Raw genomic sequence first — 25,974 nt, 5'->3', positions numbered from 1 at the left:
GAATGAGAAAAACCAAAGGTATACTGAAATACCTGCTTACAAACTGTACAGAAAAAGACAGAAGGCTGAACAGGTGGGGAAGGAGCACTGGATGTTAGGGATGCCATAGAATCTAATGAGATAAAAATTCTGACTGAAGACCATCACATAGTCGAATCTATATGGATACAAATCCCAAGCTATCAAAATAGAAATATATTAGTGAAGCTATACTACTGGCCTCTTGATCAATAAAGAAACCCAATGCACAATGCTGAGGAAGATCAATGGGGAAACAAGATCCCACAAAACTATAATTGTGGGCATTAACTATCTACTGTACATATAAACTGGTCAAACAGCACAACAGGATCAAATTTAGAGAAAATTTCAAGACTTTTCATATATCCATAGACCCCAAAACCAGAAGGGACCTTAGTGATCATATAGGAGGTCAGACTAGATAACAGAGGTCATAGAACTTCTTCCAAAAATTCCTACAGCATAAACTTTAAACAATTGCTTCTTGGAGCAGCTAGTTCTACAGCACACAAGGGAAGAGGTTCCTTCTGACTGTGTCTTACGTAACACACAGGAACAAATTCAAGAAGTGACAGCAACTGAGTCACTAAGTAACAGTAACCACAATATAACTAGGTTCAACATCTAAGCAGTAGGTGGTGTACCAAAAAGTGATGCAGTGACACTGTTCTTTAGAAAAGAAGATTTCAATAAAATGAGGTAGTCAGTCAAAAAGTGCTCAAAACTAAAATAAAAAAGTAAAATCCCTAGATGTGGCTTGGATGCTACTAAAAAGATCCCAGAAGACAAGAGTACTGTTGTGCAAAAAAGGAAGTAGGAAGGCAAGGAGTAAACCATTGCAGCTACATGGCAAGGGTTAAGAGGCTATTCAAGCCAAACAGAAATCCTTCTACATTTGGAAATATAACCTTTATGAAGCTAATAAACAGGAACGTAACGACTGCTATAATTTATGTAAGAGGGAAAATAGAAGGACCAAAATAAAGTTCAAAGAGCAAATGACTAAAGGTATAAAAACCAAGATATACTTTAAGTAGATCAGAAGCAGGATGCCTAGAAACAATCAGTTGGTCCACTGGATCACCAAGAGTTAAAGGCAGACATCAAGGAAGTAAGGATGTTGCCGAGAAGCTAAATAATTCCTATTCATCAGTCTTAACCACTGAGAATTGGAAAGATTCCTCCCCAGACCTGCTCTTTCCTGGTTTCAAAGATGAGATGCTGTCAGAGATAGAGAAATAGATATAAACAGGTGTAAAGCAAAATGATAATTTAAAATGCAGTAAGTCACAAGACCCAGGTGGTACATCCAAGAGTTCTGAAGGAACTGAAGTATGAAGTAACCAAGCTGCTAACAAAAACCTGTTATCTCTCATTAAAAACAGCTATTGTTCCAGAAGATTGGAAGACAGCAAATGTAGTCACATTCTAAAAAAGGTAAAGGTGTGATCTGCACAATTATAGACCCGTAAGCCTTCCATCTACACCTGAAAAATTGGTTACATTGATAATTAAACAGAACACCACCACATCTAGAAGTTCATGATCCAACGGGGTCTACTGAACATGGATTCTGCAAGGAAAAAATCATGGCTCACTTAATCTTTTTGAATTCTTTGAGCACGTAAGGTAAAGAAGCAGCAGCATATAAAGGAGAGCCATCTGATGTAACTTATTTATGTTCCAAAAGGCCTTCGACAAGTTCCCACACAATAGGCTACTAAAGAATCTAAATCATCATAGGGCAAGAGGCAAAAATAGTGCCTTGGATCAAAAAGGAGCTAGGAACAGAACTTTAAAAAGTAGGAGTAAAAGATCAATTTTCATCATGGCAAAAGGTGAACGGTGCAGGCCTCAGGTAACATACTAGAGCCCGTGTTATTTAATATATTTATTAATGATCTGGAAAGGGCAATGAACAGTTGGGTAGCAAAATCTGCACATGACACAAAGTTATTTAGGTTAGTCAGAACCAGAGAGGACCGCAAGGAACTTCAGAGAGATCTAAACAAGCTAAAGGAATGGGCAGCATGGTGGTCAATTAAATTTGAAGTCAACAAATGCAAAGTAAGGCACATTGGAAAAATTAAAACTATCCTTACATTTATGGGGTTCTGAATTAACTGCATCAACCCAAGAAATGGACCAACCGTAAACACCTCAATGCATAGGTGCCGGCTTCCCCTCTTTCCCATGGGTGCTTGACACCCCCCCGCGCCCCGCCCTGCCACCACTCCACCCCTTCCATGAGGCCCCTCTGCCCTGCCTCTTCCCACCCCTTCCCCGCCCCCATTCCAACCCCTTCCCCAAAGTCCCCGCCTCAACTCCGCCCCCTCCCTGTCAATATTCCAACTCCTTCCCCAAATCCCCACCCCAACCCCACCTCTTCCCCGCCTCCTCCCCTGAGCGCGCCATGTTCCCGCTCCTCCTCCGCCTCCCGGAGCGTGCCAACGCTGACAACAGCTGTTTGGAGGCAGCCAGGTGAGAAGCGCTTGGAGGTAGGCGGAGGAGCAGGGACGTGGCGGAGGAGGTGGGATGGGCGGAAGGGGAGCTTGGCTGCCGGTGGGTGCAGAGCACCCACTAATTTTTCCCTGTAGGTGCTCCAGCCCCAGAGCACCCACAGAGTTGGTGCCTATGCCTCAATGACGACCTCTGTTCAATATCAATGTGCTGCTGTGGTCAAAAAAGCTAATAGCATGTTAGGACACATAAGAAATGGGGTGGGGAATACTGAAAACGTTATGCCTTTGCACAAATCTATGGTGCACCCTCACCTGGAATACTGTCCATGTGCAGTTCTGGTCACCCCATATCAAAAAAATATTGAAGATTTGGAGGGGGTTCATGACTGGAGTACAGGTATGGAAGGGTATGTGCTGTTTAGGAAAGACCAGATCAAAGGTAAGGGTGGGGGAGTAGCATTGTATGTCAATAATGAGGTAAACTGTAAAGAAATAATAAGTGATGGAATGGATAAGACTGAGTCTGTCTGGGCAATACTCACATTGGGTAAAAGAACTACTAGAGCCTCCCCTGGGATAGTGCTTGGGGTGTGCTATAGACCGCCGGGATCTAGCCTGGATACGGACAGAGAACTCTAACGTTTTTAGGGAAGTAAATACTAATAGGAACTGTGTAATCATGGGAGACTTTAACTTCCTAGATATAGATTGGGGAACAAATGCTAGTAACAATAATGGGGCTCAGATTTTCCTAGACGTGATAGCTGATGAATTCCTTCATCAAGTAGTTGCTGAACCGACGAGGGGGGATGCCATTTTAGATTTGGTTCTGGTGAGTAGTGAGGACCTCGTTGAGGAAATGGTTATACGGGACAACCTTGGCTCAAGTGATCATGAGCTAATTCAGTTTAAACTAAATGGAAAGATTAACAGAATTAAATCGGAGACTAAGGTTTACGATTTCAAAAGGGCTAACTTTAATAAATTAAGGAGACTAGTTAGGGAAGTGGATTGGACTAACATATTTAGGGATCTAAAGGCGGAAGGCGCCTGGGATTATTTCAAGTTGAAGTTGCAGGAGCTGTCGGAGGTCTGTATCCCGAGGAAGGGAAAACGGTTCATAGGTAGGAGATTTAGACCAAGCTGGATGAGCAAGCGTCTCAGAGGGGTCATTAAGAAAAAACAGAAAGCGTACAGGGAGTGGAAGATGGGAGGGATCAGCAAAGAAACCTACCTTATTGAGGTCAGAGCATGTAGAGATGGAGTGAGAAAAGCCAAAAGCCGTGTAGAGTTGGACCTTGCAAGGGGAATTAAACCAATAGTAAGAGCTTTTATAGCCATATAAATAGGAAGAAAACAAAGAAAGAAGAAGTGGGACCGCTTAAGACTGTAGATGGAGTAGAGATTAAGGATAATCTAGGCATGGCACAATATCTAAATGAATATTTTGCATCGGTATTTAATGAGGCTAATGAAAGGCTGAGGAATACTGGAAGCGAGATGGATGGGAATAAAGGAGTGGGGATTGACATTACCGTATCCGAGGTAGAAGTCAAACTCGAACAGCTTAATGGGACTAAATCAGGCGGACCGGATGATCTTCATCCGAGAATATTAAAGGAACTGGCGCAAGAAATTGCAAGCCCGTTAGCGATAATTTTCAATGAATCTGTAAACTCGGGGGTGGTACCGTTTGACTCGAGAGTAGCTAATGTGGTTCCTATTTTCAAGAAGGGGAAAAAAAGTGACCTGGGTAATTACAAGCCTGTTAGTTTAACATCTGTAATATGCAAGGTCTTGGAAAAAAATTTGAAGAAGAAAGTAGTTAAGGACCTTGAGGTCCATGCCAGTTGGGACAAATTACAACACGGTTTTACGAAAGGTAGATCGTGCCAAACCAACCTGATCTCCTTCTTTGAGAAAGTAACAGATTTTTTAGATAAAGGAAATGCGGTGGATCTAATATACCTCGATTTCAGTAAAGCGTTTGATACGGTACCGCATGAGGAATTATTGGTTAAATTAGAAAAGATGGGGATCAATATGAAAATCCAGAGGTGGATAAAGAACTGGTTAAAGGGGAGACTGCAGCGGGTCGTACTGAAAGGTGAACTGTCAGGTTGGAGGGAGGTTACCAGTGGAGTTCCTCAAGGTTCGGTTTTGGGTCCGATTTTATTTAATCTATTCATTACTGACCTCGGAACCAAATGTAGGAGTGGGCTGATAAAGTTTGCGGATGACACAAAGTTGGGAGGTATTGCCAATTCGGAGAAGGATCAGGATATCCTGCAGGGAGATTTGGATGACCTTGTAAAATGGAGTAATAGTAATAGGATGAAATTTAATAGTGAGAAGTGTAAGATTATGCATTTAGGGATAAATAACAAGAATTTTAGTTATAAGCTGGGGACGCATCGGTTGGAAGTAACGGAAGAGGAGAAGGACCTCGGAGTCCTGGTTGATCGCAGGATGACTATGAGTCGGCAATGTGACGTGGCCGTGAAAAAAGCTAATGCGGTCTTGGGATGCATTAGGCGAGGTATTTCTAGTAGGGATAAGGAGGTGCTGGTTCCGTTATACAAGGCACTGGTGAGACCTCATTTGGAGTACTGTGTACAGTTCTGGTCTCCCATGTTTAAAAAGGATGAAATCAAACTGGAACGGGTACAGAAAAGGACCACTAGGATGATCCGAGGAATGGAAAATCTGTCATATGAAAGGAGACTCGAGGAGCTCGGTTTGTTTACCTTAACCAAAAGAAGGCTGAGGGGGGGATATGACTGCTCTCTTTAAATATATCAGAGGGATAAATACCAGGGAGGGAGAGGAATTATTTCAGCTCAGTACTAATGTGGACACGAGAACAAATGGATATAAACTGGCCGTCGGGAAGTTTAGGCTTGAAATTAGACGAAGGTTTCTAACCATCAGAGGGGTGAAGTTTTGGAACAGCCTTCCGAGGGAAACAGTGGGGGCGAAAGACCTCTCTGGCTTTAAAATTAAGCTTGATAAGTTTATGGAGGGGATGGTTTGATGGGATAAAGTGATTTTAGTCAATAGGTCAATAATGTGCCATCGCTGGTAATTAGTAACAATGGTCAATGATGGGATATTAAAAGTTACTACAGAGAACTTTTCCAGAGGGTCTGGCTAGAGAATCTTGCCCGCATGCTCGGGGTTCAGCTGATCGCCATATTTGGGGTCGGGAAGGAATTTTTCTCCAGAGTAAATTGGCAGAGGCCCTGGAGGTTTTTCCCCTTCCTCCGCAGCATGGGGCAGAGGTCGCTTGCTGGAGGATTCTCAGCAATTTGAAGTCTTTAAATCATGATTTGGGGACTTCAACAGCTGAGTCAAGGGAGAGAATTCTTCCAGGAGTGGGTGCGTCAGCTTTTGTGGTCCGCATCATGTGGGAGATCAGACTAGATGATCATAATGGGCCCTTCTGACCTTAGAGTCTATGAGTCTAAGAGCAAAAAGAATGAAAAAAACTCTGGAAAAATCCTCATATGAAAAAACTAGGAATTGTACATTAGAAAGGGGACAAATAAGAAAGCACATCATAAAAGTATACAAAATAATGAATGGTAGAGAGAAGGGTAATTCATGAGAGCCTACCTGTCTCATCACACAAGCATAAGGGGAAGTTCAATTAAATTAAAAGGCCAGAAAGGAAAACTAATAAAAGGAAACACTTTTTCACAGAATGTGCAATTAAGCTGTGGAACTCTCTGCCACAGGAAGTCATGGAGGTCAAGAAAGTAAGGTTCAAAAAGGCACTGACATTTATATGGATATCAAGACGGTCCAGAGATACCATAATTAATGGACAACAATTTGGAAGGGATATTTAAATCTTGCGCTCCAGGGCTTAAGCCAAATCTTTAATATTAGAGATCAGGACCTTTGTGGAGGGGGAAGGAAGAGAGAGATTATTCCACAAATGCCTATTTCAGGGTTCATATAGCATCCTCTGAAACACCTGGTTCTGGCCACTGTGGAACACAGGACACTGGACTAGATGAAGTGCTGGTCTGATCCAGTCAGGCAATTCCTATGCACCAACTGCAGTGAAGTAATTTTTTTTAACACAAAGGGCCACCACATTTCACCCTTTCTCCCCTTATTCCCATGGCATTCAAGAATAAAAGTAAATGTTAAAAGGAAGAGTCAAAGAAATTAAACACAAAAACGATTAGTGAAAAGCATCCAACTCAATACTGTTAACAGAAGGAAAGAAATACCAACTCTGGCTAAATGTTTATAACCGTTGACATCTCAAACTAGAACCATAATTCTAAAATTACAAAGAAAACATTATTTGCAACTTTAAAACATACGGAAAATCTCAGGGCAGGTCATTCCAGAAAGGGGTACTGAGACTGCAGAAACATTTACAAGTACACGCCTATTTCTATGACCTTGAAAAGTCTGGAACATTATGGTCTAGCATCCCATCCACATACAAGAAGGTAGTGGTGTTTTACTGAGGAAAAACTCTTCTCCACACCCTACAGAGACAGCTGCAGAGGTGTGCTGATCCAGTAATTACTGGGGAAAGTGCATAGACAGGAACAGCTGGAAGCTCTGTAGATCTCTTCTATAAAAGCTTCCAGTCTTAGCCGAGAAAGGTGCTGCTGACGAATGCACCCTTAATTCTCAGGACTCCCTAAAACAAGCTTTTAGTCAGCCTATCAGAACAACCTGAGAAGCACTGGATTCCTTCCTGGGCCCACTGCACAGGACAGACAATCGTTTGGAAAAAACAATATTCTTTAATTCCATCCCAGTGGAACTTGAAAATTTCTGTAGGGCCACAAGCACTCTCCCTTCCCTGCCAATAACAAGGCACAGTCAGTTATATTGTTATCTCTGGCACCTGGGATTACTATTGGGCCACAGACCAGGTTCCTCACTGTGAAGTCTGTAGTAAGGATTATGTATCATTGTTCATGCTAGTAATTCCCTTTATGTTTGGCTCTTGCTTATTCCTTGGGTTACTATCAATCAACTGCTATTCTGACTCTGCTCTGCCAGAATATCTATTTGTTGGTCATTAGACAGGAAGGTTCCACCAACAAGGCACCTCTAGATGCCATTTCACATGTGCATATGACAGCATAGATTTACATAGCACCACATTATACACAGGACACTACCAACATTGATAATGTCCCATCAATAATCAGCCACACAGGAACAAATGACATCAGTGAAGAAAGCTTTCATCTGATCATGAATCACTTCAGGGACTCATGAAGAGAATTTCATAGATTTTTAATGCCAGAAGGGACCACAGTGATAATTTTGCCTGACCTCCTACATAACACAGGCCAAAGGATTTTCCAGAATTACTTCCTGTATTAACTACAGCAGATATTTTAGAAAAACAGGCCGTTCGTGCAATCTTAGTTCTGCCTCCTTGTGCGCATATCAGTCTTGAATTACATGGTTACACACTATTTTTTCCACAGGATGCCTGCTTCATTCAGCGCATGAGGGGACGGTGCTCAGCGGATGAGGCAGATATTCAGTGTTTCTTTTGATCTTTTTCATTCAATGTATGGTTGTGGCTGGGAGTGACTATAAAGGAAAATCTAAAATAGGATCCAGCATGTTAGGTTCAGAAGTGGCCTGAGACAGGTCTGGGTGCCCCTTATTGCCAAGAGACTACTTTTAAACACAACAAAACTTGAGGGTAGCATGAGGGACTGGGACTTGGGAGACCTAGGTTCTATTCCTGGCTCTGCTATTAAACTGCTAAGTGACCTTGGGCAAATCACTTCCCCTCCCTGTGCCTCTCTTTCCCCATTTGTAAAGAGAGGCCTGTAACATGCTTTGAGATCTAGGGATGAAAAAAGTGCTAAGGGAGAGCTATGTTTCATCACCAGCAGCAGCTATGTATTTGGTCCTGCTAGAGAAGGCACCGGGCTGGACTCAATGACCTTGCAGGGTCCCTTCCAGTTCTATGAGATAGGTATATCTCCATATATTACGTATGATCCAGCCCTTGAATTGAATACAGCAATATTTTCTTCCTCGTGAGCTTTTTGATGGTGCTTATCACCCCAGTATGCAAGCCCCTAAACATTAATTCTCAGAACAATCCTGGGAGAGGAGACCCCCTTATCGCATTTCACAGATGGGGAAACTGAGGGCTTGTCTACACTACAGCGCGGGGTCAATCTAAGATACGCAACTTCAGCTACATGAATAGCATAGATGAAGTCGACATACTTAGATCTACTTACTGCGGTGCCTTCACTGAAGTAAGTCGACAGCTGACGCTCTCCCGTTGACTCCGCTTGCGCTTCTCGTTCTGGTGGAATACCGGAGTCAACGGGAGAGCGCTCAGCGGTCAATTTATTGCGTTTATACTAGATGCGATAAATCGACCCCCGCTGGATCGATTGCCACCTGCCGATCCAGCGGGTAGTGTAGACAAGCCCTTTGACAAAGAAAGTGCAACTTGCCTGAAGCCACACAGTGAATCAATGGCAGAGCCAGGATTAGAATTTGGGACCATCTGACTCCCAGCCCCATGGTTCCTCCTCCAGAACGCATTGACTTAATGGCACAAACGCTGAGCATCCACAGCACCCCATGACTTCAGCTATAGTTGAGAGTGCTTCACACTCTTGGAAAATCAGGCTCCCAGTGTCTCCTCTTGAACTGAGAAAATGTGGCTGCCTACCAAAATGTTGATTTAAGTGACTTGCTTAGCATCATATAGAATTCTGTGGCAGAGGAAGGAACACAACTGAGTTCCCCTGTGTAATATTCACCTGTCTTAATCACAAGACCATCTTTCTCTTCCTCCAGTCCCCTGTCTCTCCACATCTTCAACTTCTGCTAATCAAGAAACAGTCCTACAGACAACAGCCTCCTTCACTATACAACTGTTCAATTCCCTGAGCTCCATCTGTCCTTTATATACCAACTGAGGCACTGGTCCTGTAGAAAAGAAAATATGATCATGTAATGAAAGATTATATCATAATGCATATACACAAGGAGGCAGAACTAAAATTTCCCTGCATCCTTAGTTCTGGCATTTCCTAATTTTCAGTGTGTTCAATTTTGCAATGAGAAATACTTCCTTTTTTTTTGGTTTAGTTTGTAATTTCCTACTTTTTTTAAAATAGAAAAAAAGGGAAAAAATTCTGTTCTATAAATTCTATTATGGGCACCCTCCCTCCATCAGATTATGAGCAGGATTTGAACCCCTCCTCTATGCAGGATATGCAGACCTGGGGCAAGAAGTTTATTATTAGGGCTGTTGATTAATTGCAGTTAACTCACACGACCAACTCAAAAAAATTAAATAGATTAATTACAGTTTTAAATCACACTGTTAAACAATAGACTACCAATTGAAATGTATTAAATATTTTTGGATGTTTTTCTACATTTTCAAATATATTGATTTTAGGGCTCTCAATTAACTGCTGATTAACGCACAGCACAATTAACGTGTTAATTTTTTTTAACATGTGTTAATTGCAGCAGGGTAGCATAGGCTGCTCCGGAAAAGCTAACTCAGGTCAGGGGCAGTAACACAAGCCGCCACCGGAGGCCAGATGGAAAGAGAAGAGGCTACAGAAAGAGGTAAGTGGTTCTCATGCCAGCTCCAGCGGAGAAGGGTTTTTGTTTTTTTTATTTTTAATAAGTAAAAACAGGACAGCCAGGGGCTCGCCCAAGCCACCCCGCCCCTTGCATGGTGCTCCAGCTGCCCTCCCCATGCCACCTGCAGCTGGGGCTGAGCCCCCTGCTACTCCGTGAGTGCCGCACTGCCCATGCTGGGATCTCCCACCCCTTGCCCTGTGCTGCCTGGGGCTGACCCCACCTCCCGAGCCCTGTGCTGCCTGGGACGCGTGTACACACACACACACACACACACACACCTCGGGGGCTGACCCCTACCACTGAACCCCATGTCTCCCACAGCTGGGGCTCTGCCCCATGCCAGCTGGGGCTGACCCCCCCACACACAAACTCTGGGGCTGACCCCCCTAACCGCACCCACACCTGGGGTTCAGCCTCCCTCCTGAGCTCTGCACTGCCCACGGTGGGGTCTTCTCCCCTCCCAAACCCTGTGCCGTCCACAGTTGGGGCTGGGGCTAACCCCCACTGCCCATAGCTGGAGATGGGGCTGACCCCCCTTCATGCCACCTGGGGCTGGCCCCCCCATGCCACCTGGGTTGCCCCCCCCCCCAACCCCATGTCACCCACAGCTGGGTCTTCCCTCCCTCCACCCCCCACCCCCCCCAAGCCCTGTGCTGTCCACAGCTGGGGCTGGGACTGACCCCCATCCCTGAGCCTCATGTCACTCGCAGTTGGGGCTGGGCTGACACACACACCATTCCCCATGAGCCCCATGCCACCTGGGGCTGATCCCCACTCCCAAGCTCCACACCACGCGCAGCTGGGACTGAACCCCCACCCCCAGCTAAGTGCCTCCCCTGGTTGAGGCTTATCCTGCCCCCAGCTCTGCACCATCTAGGGGTCAGCTCTGAAGCCAGCACTGCCCACCCCAGCAGAAAATTTTTCCACTTTCCTGCTGGCAGGCAGTGCTGCCTTCAGCTGAGCCCCAGGCAGCAGCTGCCTCTCTCTGCTCTGCCTTGTCGCTGGGACAAATGCCCATGGTGAAAAAATACAGACAGCCGGGACAGAGCTGAAAAGGGGGACTGTCCTGGCCAAAACAGGACATATTGTCACCCTAGCCATCCTGTACCTTGTTGTGCCCAGCTGGCCCCTCAGTCCCACGACCAACCCCCCTGCGTCGTGCCCCATTGCCCCTAGCCAGCTGCTCACGCCGGGGGTACCCCATAGAGAACACGGCCTGACAAGCTCAGTTTCCCCACACCAGCTTCTCCTCCCCTTCAGTATGAGTCCCTGAGGTAAAGGATTGCAAACAAGGACTCACTCAGCTGAAGGGAGTCCACCTAGCTCAGTAAAAGGAGGCAAGCCCGGTACCAGAAACCATCCTTCCAGAAGCAGCAGCAAGACACCTCCCTCACCCTCCTCCTGCACAAGTTTTTGCTTGCTCCTCCCCGTTGTCACCCCCAGTCCTCCCAGACTCTCCTCCTGCACAAGTCATTGCTTACTTCCCCAACCCCTCCCAAACACTGAATGCAGATTTCTAAGATGAAACTCTCTTTGGACAGGAGGTGAACCTGGTGAGCTCAGAAACCCACCCCAACAGAAGCAGCATCAAGAATTCACCTTCCTCCTGCAAAACTCACACCCCTCTCATCTCCAGAGTATTGAGATTAAAAAAATCTTACCCCTTCAATAAGCCAACACTCCTCGAAAGGACACATACAAAATAGTACACAAAAGGCTAACCCAGCAGCAGCAGGCGAAAAAAAAAGCCTCCTGCACAATTCACTCTCCTACTGAATGTTAATCCTAAGGTAAAAACCTTTCAATATCCATGGCAAGGACCACTTTCGAACAGGACACAAATATATTGATTATATAGAAGAATTTATTGAATTATTTTATTCTAGACACTGACACAGTTCTATTCTGCTTTCATGATCTGGAGTGATTAAATATCAGAAAACGGTAATGGAGCAAAGCAGCAATAGTTCAGGTCTTTTGAATGGGAAGTTTATATTTAAAATACTTCCAGATGGTTCTTTGGCTAAAAAGACTTATCTGTAGCTATTGCAAGGCTGAGTTCCAATACCATAGGAGCACTTCAAGTCTGCAGTACCACCTACGTTCTAAGCATGCTTTTGTGCTACAGATAACCCACTGCCAGCAAATGAATCCAGCCAGCCAGGACAGAGTACAATTACAGAGTTTTAGGATCGGTACAAGCCCATGGATCAAACAAAGTACAACACCTTAACCAATGATATTGCTAAGTGGATAGCTATGGACTGCAGACCACTCAACATTGTAAATGACAGAGGTCTCAGAGGTATTATTCAAATTGCATCTTCCAGTCAGTCATACACCTTGCACTCCTGAGGAAACATTGCATCACGAATAAATGACCTATATGACAACGAGAAGACTACAAAGTTGGAGCTTCTGAAAAATGCACTGGCTGTTGCTTTGACTGGTAATCACTGGACAGCCTTGAGCAATCATAGCTATCTTAGTGTCACCGCACACCTTATTGATGAAGCATGGACACTGCAGTTGTTTGCTGTAACAGTAACTCATACTGAAGAGAGACATTATGCTGAAGCATGTGCAGAGCGTTTCACAGATGTGGCGAAAGAATGGAATATTCAAGAAAAGGTAACAACAATTAGTACTGACAGTGCACGTAACATGGTAGCAGCCGCCAGTCGCTTGCCTTTTGAACACATAACATGCATTGCTCACAGTCTGCAGCGATCCATTACAGTAGCTCAGTGAGGGTGGTTTTGAAAACGTACTGGCAAAATGTAGAAAACTTGTGGGCCATTTCAATCACAATCCAGCTAACAGTACAGAGCTAGGAATAACACAATAATGGACAGAAACAAGAACCTCTCGTACAAGATATTTCAACCAGATGGAATTCCACGTTGGCTATGATTCAGCGCCTGCTTTGCAATAAAGCCGTTAGGACATCCACATTAGCTCTTCAAAAGCACCATCTATCAGTGCCAACAGATAAGGATTTTGAAAAGCTAGAAACACTACTTGAGCCCTGCAATTTGTGACTGAACTCCTTGGGGGGGAATTGTATATCTCCTGCTCTGTCGTTTTACCCGCATTCTGCCATATATTCCACATTATGGCAGTCTCTGATGACAACCTAGCATATGTTGTTCCATTTAAGAATACTTTCAAACAGATTTTACAGAACGCAAAGAATGTACCAATCTGAGATTTATAAAAATAGCTACAGCACTAGACCCAAGATTTAAGAATCCAAAGTGCCTTCCCAAAATCTGAGAGGGACGAGGTGTGGCGCATGCTGTCAGAAGTCTTAAAAGAGCAACACTCTGATGTGGAAAAAAACGGTTACTCACCCTTGTAACTGTTGTTCTTCAAGATGCGTTGCTCATATCCATTCCAATTAGGTGTGCGCGCGCCGCGTGCACGATCGTTGGAAGATTTTTACCCTAGCAACTCTCGGTGGGTCGGCTGAGGCGCCCCCTGGAGTGGCGCCCTCATGGCGCCGGATATATGCCCCTGCCAACCCAGCGCCCCCTCAATTCCTTCTTGCCAGCTACTCCGACTGCGGGGAAGGAGAGCGGGTTTGGAATGGATATGAGCAACACATCTCGAAGAACAACAGTTACAAAGGTGAGTAACCGTTTTTTCTTCTTCGAGTGCTTGCGCATATCGATTCCAATTAGGTGACTCCCAAGCCTTACCTAGGCTGTGGGGTCTGAGTTAGATGTCGCGGAGTGAAGGACCGCTGAGCCAAATGCCGCATCATCCCTGGACTGCTGCACTATGGCATAGTGGGAAGCAAAAGTGTGCACGGACGACCAAGTCCCTGCCCTACATATCTCCTGTATGGGCACATGAGCCAGAAAGACAGAGGAAGAAGCTTGGGCCCAAGTGGAATGGGCGGGGAGTCGTGGAGCTGGGACACCAGCCAAGTCATAACAGGCACGGATGCATGAAGTAATCCAAGACGATATTCACTGCGAAGAGACCGGAAGGCCTTTCATCCGGTCTGCCACCGCTACAAACAGTTGGGATGTCTTTCTGAACAGCTTCGTTCGCTCAGTGTAGAAAGCAAGAGCCCTGCAAACGTCTAGGGAATGTAGCTGTTGCTCCCTTAGCAAAGCGTGCGGCTTTGGGAAGAAGACCGGAAGGAAGATGTCTTGGTTGACATGGAAGGCAGACACCACCTTAGGGAGGAAGGCAGGGTGTGGTCACAGCTGTACCTTGTCCTTATGGAACACCGTATACGGTGGGTCTGATGTGAGGGCCCTAAGTTCTGAGACTCGTCTTGCCGATGCGATAGCAATGAGGAAAGCTGTTTTCCAGGACAGGTACAGAAGCGAGCAGATGGCCATGGGCTCAAAGGGGGCACCCATGAGTCTAGATAGGACTAGACTGAGGTCCCATGTAGGGGCCAGCTGACGGATTTGTGGGTACAGATGTTCTAAGCCCTTGAGGAACCTGCTGACCATGGCACCGGAGAAGACTGAGCGCCCATGCTCGCCCGGGTGGAAGGCGGAGATCGCTGCTAGGTGGACCCTGATAGATGAGACAGCTAGGCCTTGCTGTTTCAAGGACCAAATATAGTCCAGGATGGTAGGTATTTGTACCCCCATAGGGACAGTGTTATTTAGGGCACACCAGCAGGAGAAGCGCTTCCACTTGGCCATGTATGTGGACCTAGTGGAGGGCTTTCTGCTCCCCAAGAGCACTTGCTGCACCAAAGTGGAGCAACGCAGCTCGGATTCAGTCAGCCATGAAGCAGCCACGCAGTCAGGTGGAGGGACTGCAGATCCGGATGACATAATCTGCCATGTTCCTGAGTGATCAGGTCCGGCCACAATGGTAGAGCGATTGGTTCCGTCACCGACAGCTCGAGGAGCATGGTGTACCAGTGTTGTCTGGGCCACGCTGGAGCGATCAAGATTAAGCAGGCCTTGTCTCTGCGTAACTTGAGGAGGACCTTGTGGACCAACGGAAATGGAGGGAAGACATAGAGCAGGTGGTCTTTCCACGGTATCAGGAAGGCGTCTGACAGGGAGCCCGGGGAACGTCCCTGGAGAGAGCACAACACTTGGCACTTCCGATTCTCACGAGAGGCGAAAAGGTCTATGTGGGGAAATCCCCACCTCTGGAAAACAGAATGAATAATGTCCAGACGTATCGACCACTCGTGAACCAGGAAGGACCTGCTGAGGTGATCTGCCAAGGTGTTTTGGACTCCTGGGAGAAAATATGCCACCAGGTCGATTGATCGGGTTATTCAAAATTCCCAGAGATGTATGGCTTCCTGACAGAGGAGAGACGACCGCAAATTGGAAATGCTGCTGTCTGACCACAAAGCGAAGGAACCGCCTGTGCGGTGGGTAGATCGCTATGTGGAAGTACACGCCCTTCATGTCGAGGGCGGTGTACCAGTCTCCAGGATCCAGGGATAGGATAATAGTTCCCAGGGTAACCACGCGGATCTTCAACTTTACCATGAATTTGTTGAGTCCGCGTAGGTCCAGGATGGGCCAAAGCCCCCCCTTTGCCTTGGGGATTAGGAAGTAGCGGTAGAAAAAAAACCCTGCTCCTCAAGTCTCTTGGTACCTCTTCCACCACTCCAATTGACAGGAGCACTTGTACCTCCTGCAAGAGGAGTTGCTCGTGAGAAGGGTCCCTGAAAAGGGATGGGGAGGGAGGGTGGGAAGGGGGGGTGGGGCGAAATAAACTGAAGATGGTATCCATTTTCCACCGTGCGTAGGACCCAGCGATCTGACGTTATGCGGGACCACGCAGGGAGGAAACAGGAGAGGCGGTTGGAGAAAGGTAGGGAAGGATCCTGGGAGGAGACTGGTGCTCCGTCCTCGAGCGCAACTTCAAAAGTTGTCTGGGCCCCGCTGATGGTCTAAGGGGGCTCTGATTCTGGCCTGCTTGCAGACCAGGTTGTTGCCTCCTATTGCCACGACCATGCCTTCTAGAGAAGTCTTGCCCCGGTTGAGGGTTAGGGTAAGTGCGCTGCGGCCGGAAGGGCCTGCGTTGCGTCACTGGGGTATGCATGCCCAGTGAGCGCATGGTGGCCTGGTTATCCTTCAGACTTTGCAATCTGGGATCAGTCTTCTCTGAGAAGAGACCTTGGCCTTCAAAGGGCAGGTCCTGTATAGTTTGCTGCAGTTCCGGAGGGAGGCCGGACATTTGCAGCCATGAAATGCGGCACATAGCCACTCCTGAGGCTAGAGTTCTAGCTGCCAAGTCAGCTGCATCTAAAGAGGCCTGGAGTGATGTCCTTGCCACCTTCTTGCCCTCTTCGAGCAAGGCCCCAAACTCTTCCCTGGGCTCCTGGGGAACCAACTCTTTGAATTTCCCCATAGAGCTCGAGGTGTTATAATTATAACGGCTCAGGAGGGCCTGCTGATTAGCTACCCTGAGCTGTAGACCACCAGTAGAGTAAATCTTACACCCAAACAGATCCAGGCGCCTAGCGTCCTTGGACTTAGGTGCGGGTGCTTGTTGGCCATGCCTCTCCCTCTCATTTACAGACTGTACCACGAGGGAGCAAGGTTGGGGGTGCACACACAAGTGCTCATAATCTTTGGATGGCACCATGTATTTCCTTTCCACCCCTCTTGCTGTGGGAAGGATGGACGCTGGGGACTGCCAGATAGTATTGGCATTCGCCTGAATAGTCTTAATGAAGTGTAAAGCTACCCACGTGGGGCCTTCGGCCGACAAGATGTCCACCATGGGTCCTCAACCTCCACCACCACCTCCACCTGCAGATTCGTGTTCTGTGCCACCCTACAAAGCAGGTACTGGTGAGCACGAAGATCTATAGGTGGGGGGCCAGAGGAGGACATGCCTGCCACGGCTTCGTCAGGTGAGGATGAAGAAGACAATCCCTGGACTAGTGGGTCCTGGGGAAGGTCAGGTTGAGGAGGGTCCAGTTGCCCTAGGTCCACGATCGTAGGGACATCAGGCTGTTCAGGCGGTAGGGCAGTTGCCTCCGAAGCTATTGAGGAAGGATGGCTAACAGTTGCCTCAGGTACCCTAGGCTCCGAACAAGCCAAGCGAGAAGCGCCTGAGGGGCCACCTTGGGCATGGTGGTATGCCCAAGGGGTCCAGAAGGACCACTGTGGAGGACCTTGATCGGGATCCTGTCCTACATCTGGCCCCTGGCTAGCACCATCAGCGTCCTGGCCCTGGACATTATAGCCACTCTCCGCTTGGGATGATGCCGAGTTTGGGCGAGAACACCAAGGCGGTGCCGAACGCAGTTGTTGTGTTGACATGTCGCCATCTACTGGTCTGCGCGTGAGGGCTGGGGACCGGTGCCCCACGCGGTACCGTGATCGGGAGTGGGACCGACGATAACGGTGCCAGGAGGTTGATCTCAATCTGAATGACGAACGACAGTGCCGTCGGTGCTACGACCGGCTGCGTGATGAGCGGTGTCGGGACCGGTGCCAGGAGCTAGCTCGGTACCGATCGTACCAAGAGGCAGACCTCCAGGAGGTGGAGCGGTGCCACAAGTACGACCGGCGCCAAGATGGAGATCGGTGCCGGGACTGCGAGCAGCACCGTGACCATCTGTAAGACTGGGACTGCGACTGGGACCGAGAGCAGTGCCGACCTGTTTCACTCTGTGAAGGAGGTCGCATGAAGGTGAGCTTCCCTATGGATGGGACAGTCCGCACCGGCAGTGCCGGAGGGCAAGACGGTCCGGGCTCCATTAGCGCAATCAGGTCGTGAGCAGTGGAGAAAGTCTCTGGAGTGGACGGCAGGCCCAGCTCAACCATGGTGTGTACCGGGGAGCTTATGTGCACCGGACTCAACGGCGCTTGAGGTCCAGAATCGACAGTGCTGGAGTTGGCGCCTTCGCGGTGTGGTCTGGCACGGCGCGCTGCTCCACTGAGGCCGCCGGCGGTGCTTGCACCTGTGGAGGACCAGCAGGTGGTTTGTGCTGCTTCTTGGGCCGCGGAGACAGCGAGCGGTGCTGCTTCTGTACCGGTGCTGGAGATGTCCGGTGCCGAGGTACCTGGCTGGTGCCGGGTCGCTCCGGTGCCGAAGGCGCACTACGGACTGACGGTGCCTGGTCTGCAGGCGGTGCCGGGGGCACCGGGCTAAGTGCCGCTTCCATGAGGAGCTGTTTTAGACGGAAGTCCCGCTCCTTTTTTGTCCGAGGCTTAAAAGCCTTGCAAATGCGGCACTTGTCAGGTTGATGCGCTTCGCCCAGGCACTTCAAACAGGAGTCGTGGGGGTCTCCAATGGGCATCGGCTTGAGACAGACTGAGCAAGGCCTGAAACCCGGAGATTTGGGCATGAGCCCTGGTACCGGGGCAGAGGAACGGGGATAAACCCCAATTCCCCAACTTATGTACAACCATATACACTAATATACGATATACAAACTTACTAAGACTATTCTAAAAACTGCTAAACTAATAAAATACACTAAGAACTAACTATAAGACAACGAGAAAGCTAGGGATGTGGAGGTCAGCTATGCCGCTCTCCACAGTTCCAATGACCGTCACGGGCGGTAAGAAGGAACTGGGGGGGGCGCTGGGTCGGCAGGGGCATATATCTGGCGCCATGAGGGCGCCACTCCAGGGGGCGCCTCAGCCGACCCACCGAGAGTTGCTAGGGTAAAAAACTTCTGACAATCGTGCACGCAGCGTGCGCACACCTAATTGGAATCGATATGAGCAAGCACTCAAAGAACTACAGGACCCGAACCACCAAAAAAGAAAATCAACCTTCTGCTGGTGGCATCTGACTTAGATGACTAAAATGAACATGCGTCAGTCCCCCGCTTTGGATCGTTATCGAGCAGAACCCGTCACCAGCATGGACATATGTCCTCTGGAACAGTGGTCAAAGCATGAAGGGGCATATGAATCTTTAGCACATCTGGCACATAAATATCTTGTTACTCCACGCCTGTTCTCACTTTCATGTGACATTGTAAACAAGAAACAGGCAGCATTATCTCCTGTAAATGTAAACAAACTTGTTTGCATGAGTGATTGGCTGAACAAGAAATAGGACTGAGAGAACTTGTAGATTCTAAAGTTTTACATTTTTTGTTTTTGACAGTAGTTTTTTTGGTACATAATTCTACATTTGTAAGTTGCACTTTCACGATAAAGAGATTGCACTTATATTAGGTGAATTGAAAAATACTATTTATTTTGCTTTTTACAGTGCAAATATTTGAAATCAATATATTTGAAAATGTAAAAAACATCCAAAAATATTTAAATAAATGGTATAAATAAATAAATTATTGTTTAACAGTGCGATTAATCGCACAGGCCTATTTATTACCTACGCCCAGGAAATAGTTAAAATATTGGCACCACTTCTCTGCACTGCAGACATTTGATAAAGACCACCAGAACAAAAGATTGAAACAAGGGTTCCTAGACAACCTCTTAATGCATTCTAAGCCACAGAGCACCTATACTCATGTTAGACTTTAACTATCCAGATATTTGTTGAGCAACAAATACAGCCAAAGATGCAGTATCAAAAAGAGGTCTTTTAATTATGCAGAAGACTACTTTATGTAAAAGAAAATGGAGACTTCTATTCTACAACCAAACGATAAGCCATTTTGGATATACATCTTGCTTGATGAGGGGGAACTGACAGACTACCAGGAAGCTTGGAATGTATGACGATGAGTTGCTTAATTTCAAGTCAACATAGTAGGGAATGAGGATTTAGAGATGCTGTTCACTGCATCTCTACAGAGGTGTTAGATTTCAGGAAAGCACATCTGGCGAAATTAAGGAATCTAGAGAGGAACGTTTGAGAGGAGGCCTCATCTAGCAGCATAGAAGGTGGCTGACTACAAGCTACCAGAAAAAGAAGACACCAAGAAATAAGAATCAGCTAACTTGGTTGCGTAAAGGAATGCTAAAAAAAAAAAAAAAAAGATCAGTTTAAAAAAAAAAAGGGGGGGGCAATCAAATAAACATCAGAAGCAGTTAATACTAGTAAGAAATTTGTACCATTAATAAATGAGAATGCTGAAATTAAATGACTCCTTTTTAAGCATGTATTCAACAAGATAGATACTGAACAAAATAAGGAAGACCGACCTTGTGAAATGATTCTTGAGAACAAGCAGGAAAGAGAATGCTGGGAAATATGAATATGTATATATAAGCCAGTCCAGATAACAGCCTGATCCACTGACATTTTTGAAAAAGCATGGGCAACAAGGGAAGCACCAAAAGGTGGGAGAAAAGCAAGTGTAATAACAATCTTGCAAAAAGGAAAAAAGTATAATCCTATCGATAATTGTGCCATAAATCTAATATAATGAAACGTGCTAGCAGAACAAACATCACTAAAGAAGACCCACAAGCAATAAACAACACTAAGGATTTATCAGGGGCCTTCTGAAATTATCGATTTAACCTAATCAATCATCTGCTAACTACAGCAAACATGATATGATTACGCAGAATAAATTTCTGAGCTTCCTTCTCCCGACTCCCTGAATACTGAGGTAAAGAAGATTACACTGCAATTCAATCTGTTTACTAGGGGAATGGATTTCCCTGAGAAACAGGCAACCTTCAGAGCAAAACAGCACCCTGCTTGTCAAACTAGTCCACCAGTGCTGACCTGCCTTAGTCTGACTAACACAGCCCTGAGTTTTTACACATTAATGTACATTGTTTTCTAAGAAAAGAAACCTTTCGCCCTTGAAGCATTCAATATCCATAAAGACCCCAGTCTAGCAGATTGGTATCTGATCACCATAAATCCCAAATGGGTTTTTAAACAGATTATATAATGAATGTCAAGTATCAGGGGGTAGCCGTGTTAGTCTGTATCTACAAAAACAACAAGGAGTCTGGTGGCACCTTAAAGACTAACAGATTTATTTGGGCATAAGCTTTCGTGAGTAAAAACCTCACTTCTTCGGATGCATCCGAAGAAGTGAGGTTTTTACTCACGAAAGCTTATGCCCAAATAAAAATCTGTTAGTCTTTAAGGTGCCACCAGACTCCTTGTTGTTTTTATATAATGAATGTAAGAAACAGGGAAGATAAACAGGTGCCCCTGCAAGAAAATGCTATCAACTCAATATCACTTTCCTTTCTTATTGAATTGTGGACATCAGTTTAGCATAACATTCCTGACTCCATTCCCCAGTGAAGAGGAAATGAAATATTGACTCAGATTGAACAGAGATATAGATAATCCCAACAAGAGATATATGCTTCTACTGCAGTGTTCACAACCACCATTTGTAGCTCTTCAATCAAAACACACTTAATATTTTATAAATTCTACATTATATAATCCAAAATCCCAGGTTTCCACCTACAGTAAAAGCTTTTTTAACTGCCATGTTGGGGAAATAGTGGGTACCAGTAAGTGAAAAAGTCCAGTTAACTAAGAGGGAGTGAGTTTGGGTGCAGGAGGGGGTATGGGGCTGGGGGTTGGGACATGGGGCGCAGGTTCTAGGAGGAAGTTTGGGAGCTGCGGGGGCAGCGCCTGTGGGCGGAGGCAGTGAACAGAGCCACCTAGCCACGCTTCCACCTAAGAACAGCAGGGAAAGATCGCCGCTTACAGGGAGCAGCCCGAAGTGAGCGCCCCCTGGATCTAGCACCCAAAAGCCCCTCCCGTGCCTCAACCCACAGCCCCACACCGCCTCCCACACTCTGAACCCCTCGTGGCCCTTCACCTAGGAGCAGCAGGGACATGTTGCCACTTCCCGGGAGCCACGTGGAGCCAGGTAGGGAACCTGACGGCCCTGTGCCAACTGGACAATAAACTGGACTTTCTATGAAGATTAGAAATGCCAATTTTTAGAGCTTTCCGTTTGGTACAGGGCCAGATAACACAGCTTTTACTGTAATTGGGAGGTAGTAACTTGCACCCTGGTAAGCATTTTCACTTAGTCCTAGGTATATGAAGTTAGGTATATGTCTGTTTCTAAGTCTAGCTACTGAAGGAGAAAAAGTATGATACCTGGGAATTATATAGAATTCCTTGTAAATTTTTAGAATATTTGATACTTGCCCAAGTATCCAGCACTTAAGACAAACCTATAATTGGCCAAATGATTGAACCTTCTCTTTTTGGATCAACTGTCAAAGAAAGTTAGAATGACATAGCTCTGATTTTCCATGGAATCCTCTGAACCTCCTTGACTCCTTTCAATCATAGTCCTCAGTGATCAATGAATTCTTCTTGTACAAACATAGGAATTCTCCTACCAAATCAGACCAGTGGTTGGTCCCCCACATCTTGTATTGTTTCCTAGTGGACAGTAACAAGCTTCAGAGGAAAATGTAAAACTTCTAGAATGAACAATCCTGGGCTAACCTGCTCACGGATCATGTTTCATCCTATTCTGAGAGACAGTTAGGGGTTGACTTTTGCTATGAAGCACGATCGTTTATACTATCTACACAATCTGAAACATGATGATTTATACTACTTATACAATTTTAATCTTATGAACTGCAAATGTGGATGTTGTCGTGATCCATATAAATATCTAGGGAACATTTTTCAAAAGAATAAGTCACTTAAAAATACAGATCCCATTATAAATCAGCTTTTGAAAATTGAAGCCCTGGTCTTTTTAATCTTACTAAGCTGTTAGCCTCAATAAGATCTCATGGCAGCAAGTTCCATCAGTTAACCGTGTGTTTTGTAGAAAAGCATTCCCTTTGTCTCCATTAAGTTTGCTGCTTTTCTATTTTACTGAAAGTCACCTTGTTCTTGCACTACAAGAAAAGAAACAGTACACATACATTTTAAATTTCATTCTATAGCATTAATTATTCTATATACTTATATCAAGGCCCTTCTTATTCACCTCCTCTCTACGTTAAAAAATTCTAATCTTTGTAGTCTCTCTTTATGCAAAAGCCTTCCCAGGCTTCCGATCATGTTGTCTGCTCTTCTCTGGACCTTTTCCATTTCTATTATATCCTTTTTGATGGGAGATTACTGGAATTGAACACAGAATGGAATAAAATACTCAATATTAGTATCTCTGTTAATACACCATGACATCTTGTTTGCTTTTTTTAACCTCCACTGCACAGATATTTTCATTATGCTGTCCACAGTGACATATAGTTCTGGTCCACACTGCAGAAAAATCGACACCCCTGAGCAACATAGTTATACAGACCTAATCCCCAGTGTAGACGGTGCTATGTCAGCAGGAGAGCTACTGCTGCCTCTCAGGGAGGCATATCAACCATGCCACCAGGAAAGCTCTCTCCCATCAGCATAGAGAGTCTTCATTAAAGTGCTAGAGCGGTGCAGCTGTGCCGATGCAGTGTTTTAAGAGTAGACATGCCCTGAGTCTTTGCATCTTTTAAAACTGTAAATGCAACTAAAGAAGAACCAGGCATGTTTTAAAACTTAAAAAATAATGCTTAGCACAGATAGTACACTTAGCATCTTCTAAGCATGGTACAGACATTTATCATGTGACCTATTTGAGATCACACTTTGTTGCCTATCCCCTTTTTACAGCCCAAGACCAGAGAGAGTCAATGACAGGGCCAAAACTAGAACTAGAGAATGCTAATGTTCTTGTTTTTAATCCCACATTCAGTTGATCAGGGCATGCTAACCTCTTCTCTTTAAAGAAATTAACAAAATAATAGCCTTTAACAGGGCTTCTCTATGAGGCAACCGGTCACTGGAATTAGAGAGTTGAGCAAGACAATGAAACAAGAATGGAGAGGATGCTTACTTTGCCGGAAGAGACTGCCTAGGCCATGTACCATCTTCATTCTTCACTTCTATTAACAGCACCTGAAGAGGGAATGCAGACAGTAGGGCAAGGTAAAAACAAACTTATTTTACATGTTCTGTAAAATGACTTAGACATCTCTTAATTAATGTTCTCTGAATATTGTTTAACATCTTTTGTTTTCTATTAAATGTATATAATGCTTCCGTTGCAGGGTCTCTTTACTGATAGATTCTCTTCTTGTGCATAGTACAGCAAAACATTTTCATAGACAAGCTACTTGCCCAAGGAAAACCATGTGTTAGCCTACCAGGCATTTCAATACCATGATTATTAGAGAATTCTGAGCATCTTACCTGACCGTGATAGAGCCCTGCATCTTGTACAGTGCTGTCCAGATTGCTGACCTGCTCATAGGCATTACTCATATACCTACTCCATAACCTAGTTTCCTTCTCACTGGGGATATTAAACAACTGTCGCATTTCCTTCTCAATGGTGGCTGTTTAGGGGAGAAAATATAATAATAAACTTCTGAAATGCTTAAATATTTCTAGAAAGAACTGACCAACCAGAGATACATTAAACGCATATGTCCCCACTTTATCAATGCCCAAGCAGTAAAAGATATGTCTCATAATCCAGTAGTGTGACCATCATTATTGCTGAAAATGTCTACTTATTAAAACCCTTTATTTTCATACGCATTCGTCTGTCAGAAATGTTCCTTTTGGCTGGGCTGCAAGCAAACTTGAGAAATTTGTTCTTTTCTGAAATGCTATAAGCACCTGAAAATTGGAGTTTAAAAAGGAAGCATGCTCAGATAATGTTTTCACCCCTCAGCACAAGGTCACACTACTGGAAACTATCAGCCAAGCACATCTATGGATCACATTATAGTCTACATGCAACATCTTAAAATGGGGGGAGGGGGCATACGATGATGCAGTGATGTAGGGTATAGGGCCAATTTTCAAGTAAAATGAATGAGTAGGGAAAACTGGAGGAAGTATCTGCTGAAATATTTTAATCATAAAGCCCAAGGAGCCACATCAGTGACAGAATGTACAAGAGAAGTACTGGAAACATTTAGACACAGAACTGTTTCAAACAATGGCATGTCCATTTGCTATGGAGAAGACAATGATAAGCTCTGATTACCCTTTAACCTCACCCCTACCCCCTCATTTACAGGTCTGCTTAGGCCTAACTTTTAAGCCACCAGGTCCTCAAAGAGTCAAGCAGTTTTCCAACCAAACCTAACCCTTCCCCCCAATCCTGAGTCAGTGCCATTGCTGCCTCCAGCCCGTGGAGTTGGTACGTGGTGGTGGATGCATACCCCATTCCTGATGCCCCTTCTGCACTGTGTGTATGCTCGGAGCAAGAGGTGCTGAGGATCTGCAGCACACTCTGTAGCACTTACAAAGCAAAGCGAGGAGTAGGGCACGCAGCCACCACTGTGCTGACCCTAGAGACAGGAGAAGGTCATCAGAGGCAACCCAACCCAAATCTTGTAGTCACGTACCAACAGGCTAAAGCGCTCTACCCCCATTTACTGCTATTAAATGAGGTGTTTTTAAACATTCCTTATGAGAGTCAGTCAATTCAAAGCTGCAAATATCACATAGCTACTTACCAATGGTGTCTGCTTTGCTGAAATGGCAGGTCAACACATTGGTAGGATCACTATTTTCACACAGCTTCAGTTCGAGGAGGTAAACTTCTACTTTACAGTGCTTCACAAACAGACCGTACTCCACCACCTATAAACAAAAGACTACCCCTGAAGCAGGCATGATACTGACCACCACACATAGGTGAGATGACAATCATTTTTAAAGGGCCCTCCACAACCTGGACTGGCTGCCTAAACAGTGATTTACAGTTTTAAATTGAGTGGGGGAAGGGGTGATCTGACTCCAAAACTGGGAGCTGGGAATTCATTAATTTAATCCCAGCTCTGCCCCGACTTCTTGTGTGACCTAGATCAAGACATTCAACTTCTCTATCACCATCTTCCCATCTGTAACACACAGACTAATCCTTTTTTCCCCATGGGAAAGTTCTGAAACTTAATTATAACAGCTGAGTAGTAGCACCAACTAGTTAAGGTTGCAAAAAACGATTTCTATCGCAACTCCT

General features: G+C 45.5%; 1 protein-coding gene across 16 annotated transcripts in view; it reads right to left on the bottom strand.

Moving 5' to 3' along the window:
• The window catches only part of USP4 (ubiquitin specific peptidase 4), a 145,225-nt gene that overhangs the window by 98,654 nt on the left and 20,597 nt on the right, over positions 1 to 25,974 (bottom strand). For 15 of the 16 annotated variants that reach the window (XR_010589444.1, XR_010589445.1, XR_010589446.1 and 12 more), the window contains exons 4-6: positions 25,469 to 25,595; positions 24,189 to 24,334; positions 23,833 to 23,894 (exon numbers count right to left, since the gene is read on the bottom strand). Coding sequence is in view for 8 of the 16 variants with exons in the window: in XM_065553186.1 (XP_065409258.1) it covers positions 23,833 to 23,894; positions 24,189 to 24,334; positions 25,469 to 25,595 (335 nt within the window). In the remaining 8 variants the exon portion in view is untranslated. Of the gene's footprint in view, positions 1 to 22,938; positions 23,073 to 23,832; positions 23,895 to 24,188; positions 24,335 to 25,468; positions 25,596 to 25,974 lie in introns of all 16 variants that reach the window. The other variant, XR_010589451.1, reaches the window with a different exon arrangement.

This window comes from Chrysemys picta, chromosome 7, assembly GCF_011386835.1.
Source record: "Chrysemys picta bellii isolate R12L10 chromosome 7, ASM1138683v2, whole genome shotgun sequence".
NCBI lineage: Eukaryota > Metazoa > Chordata > Testudines > Emydidae > Chrysemys > Chrysemys picta.
This window is presented reverse-complemented; position numbering and strand designations above follow the sequence as displayed.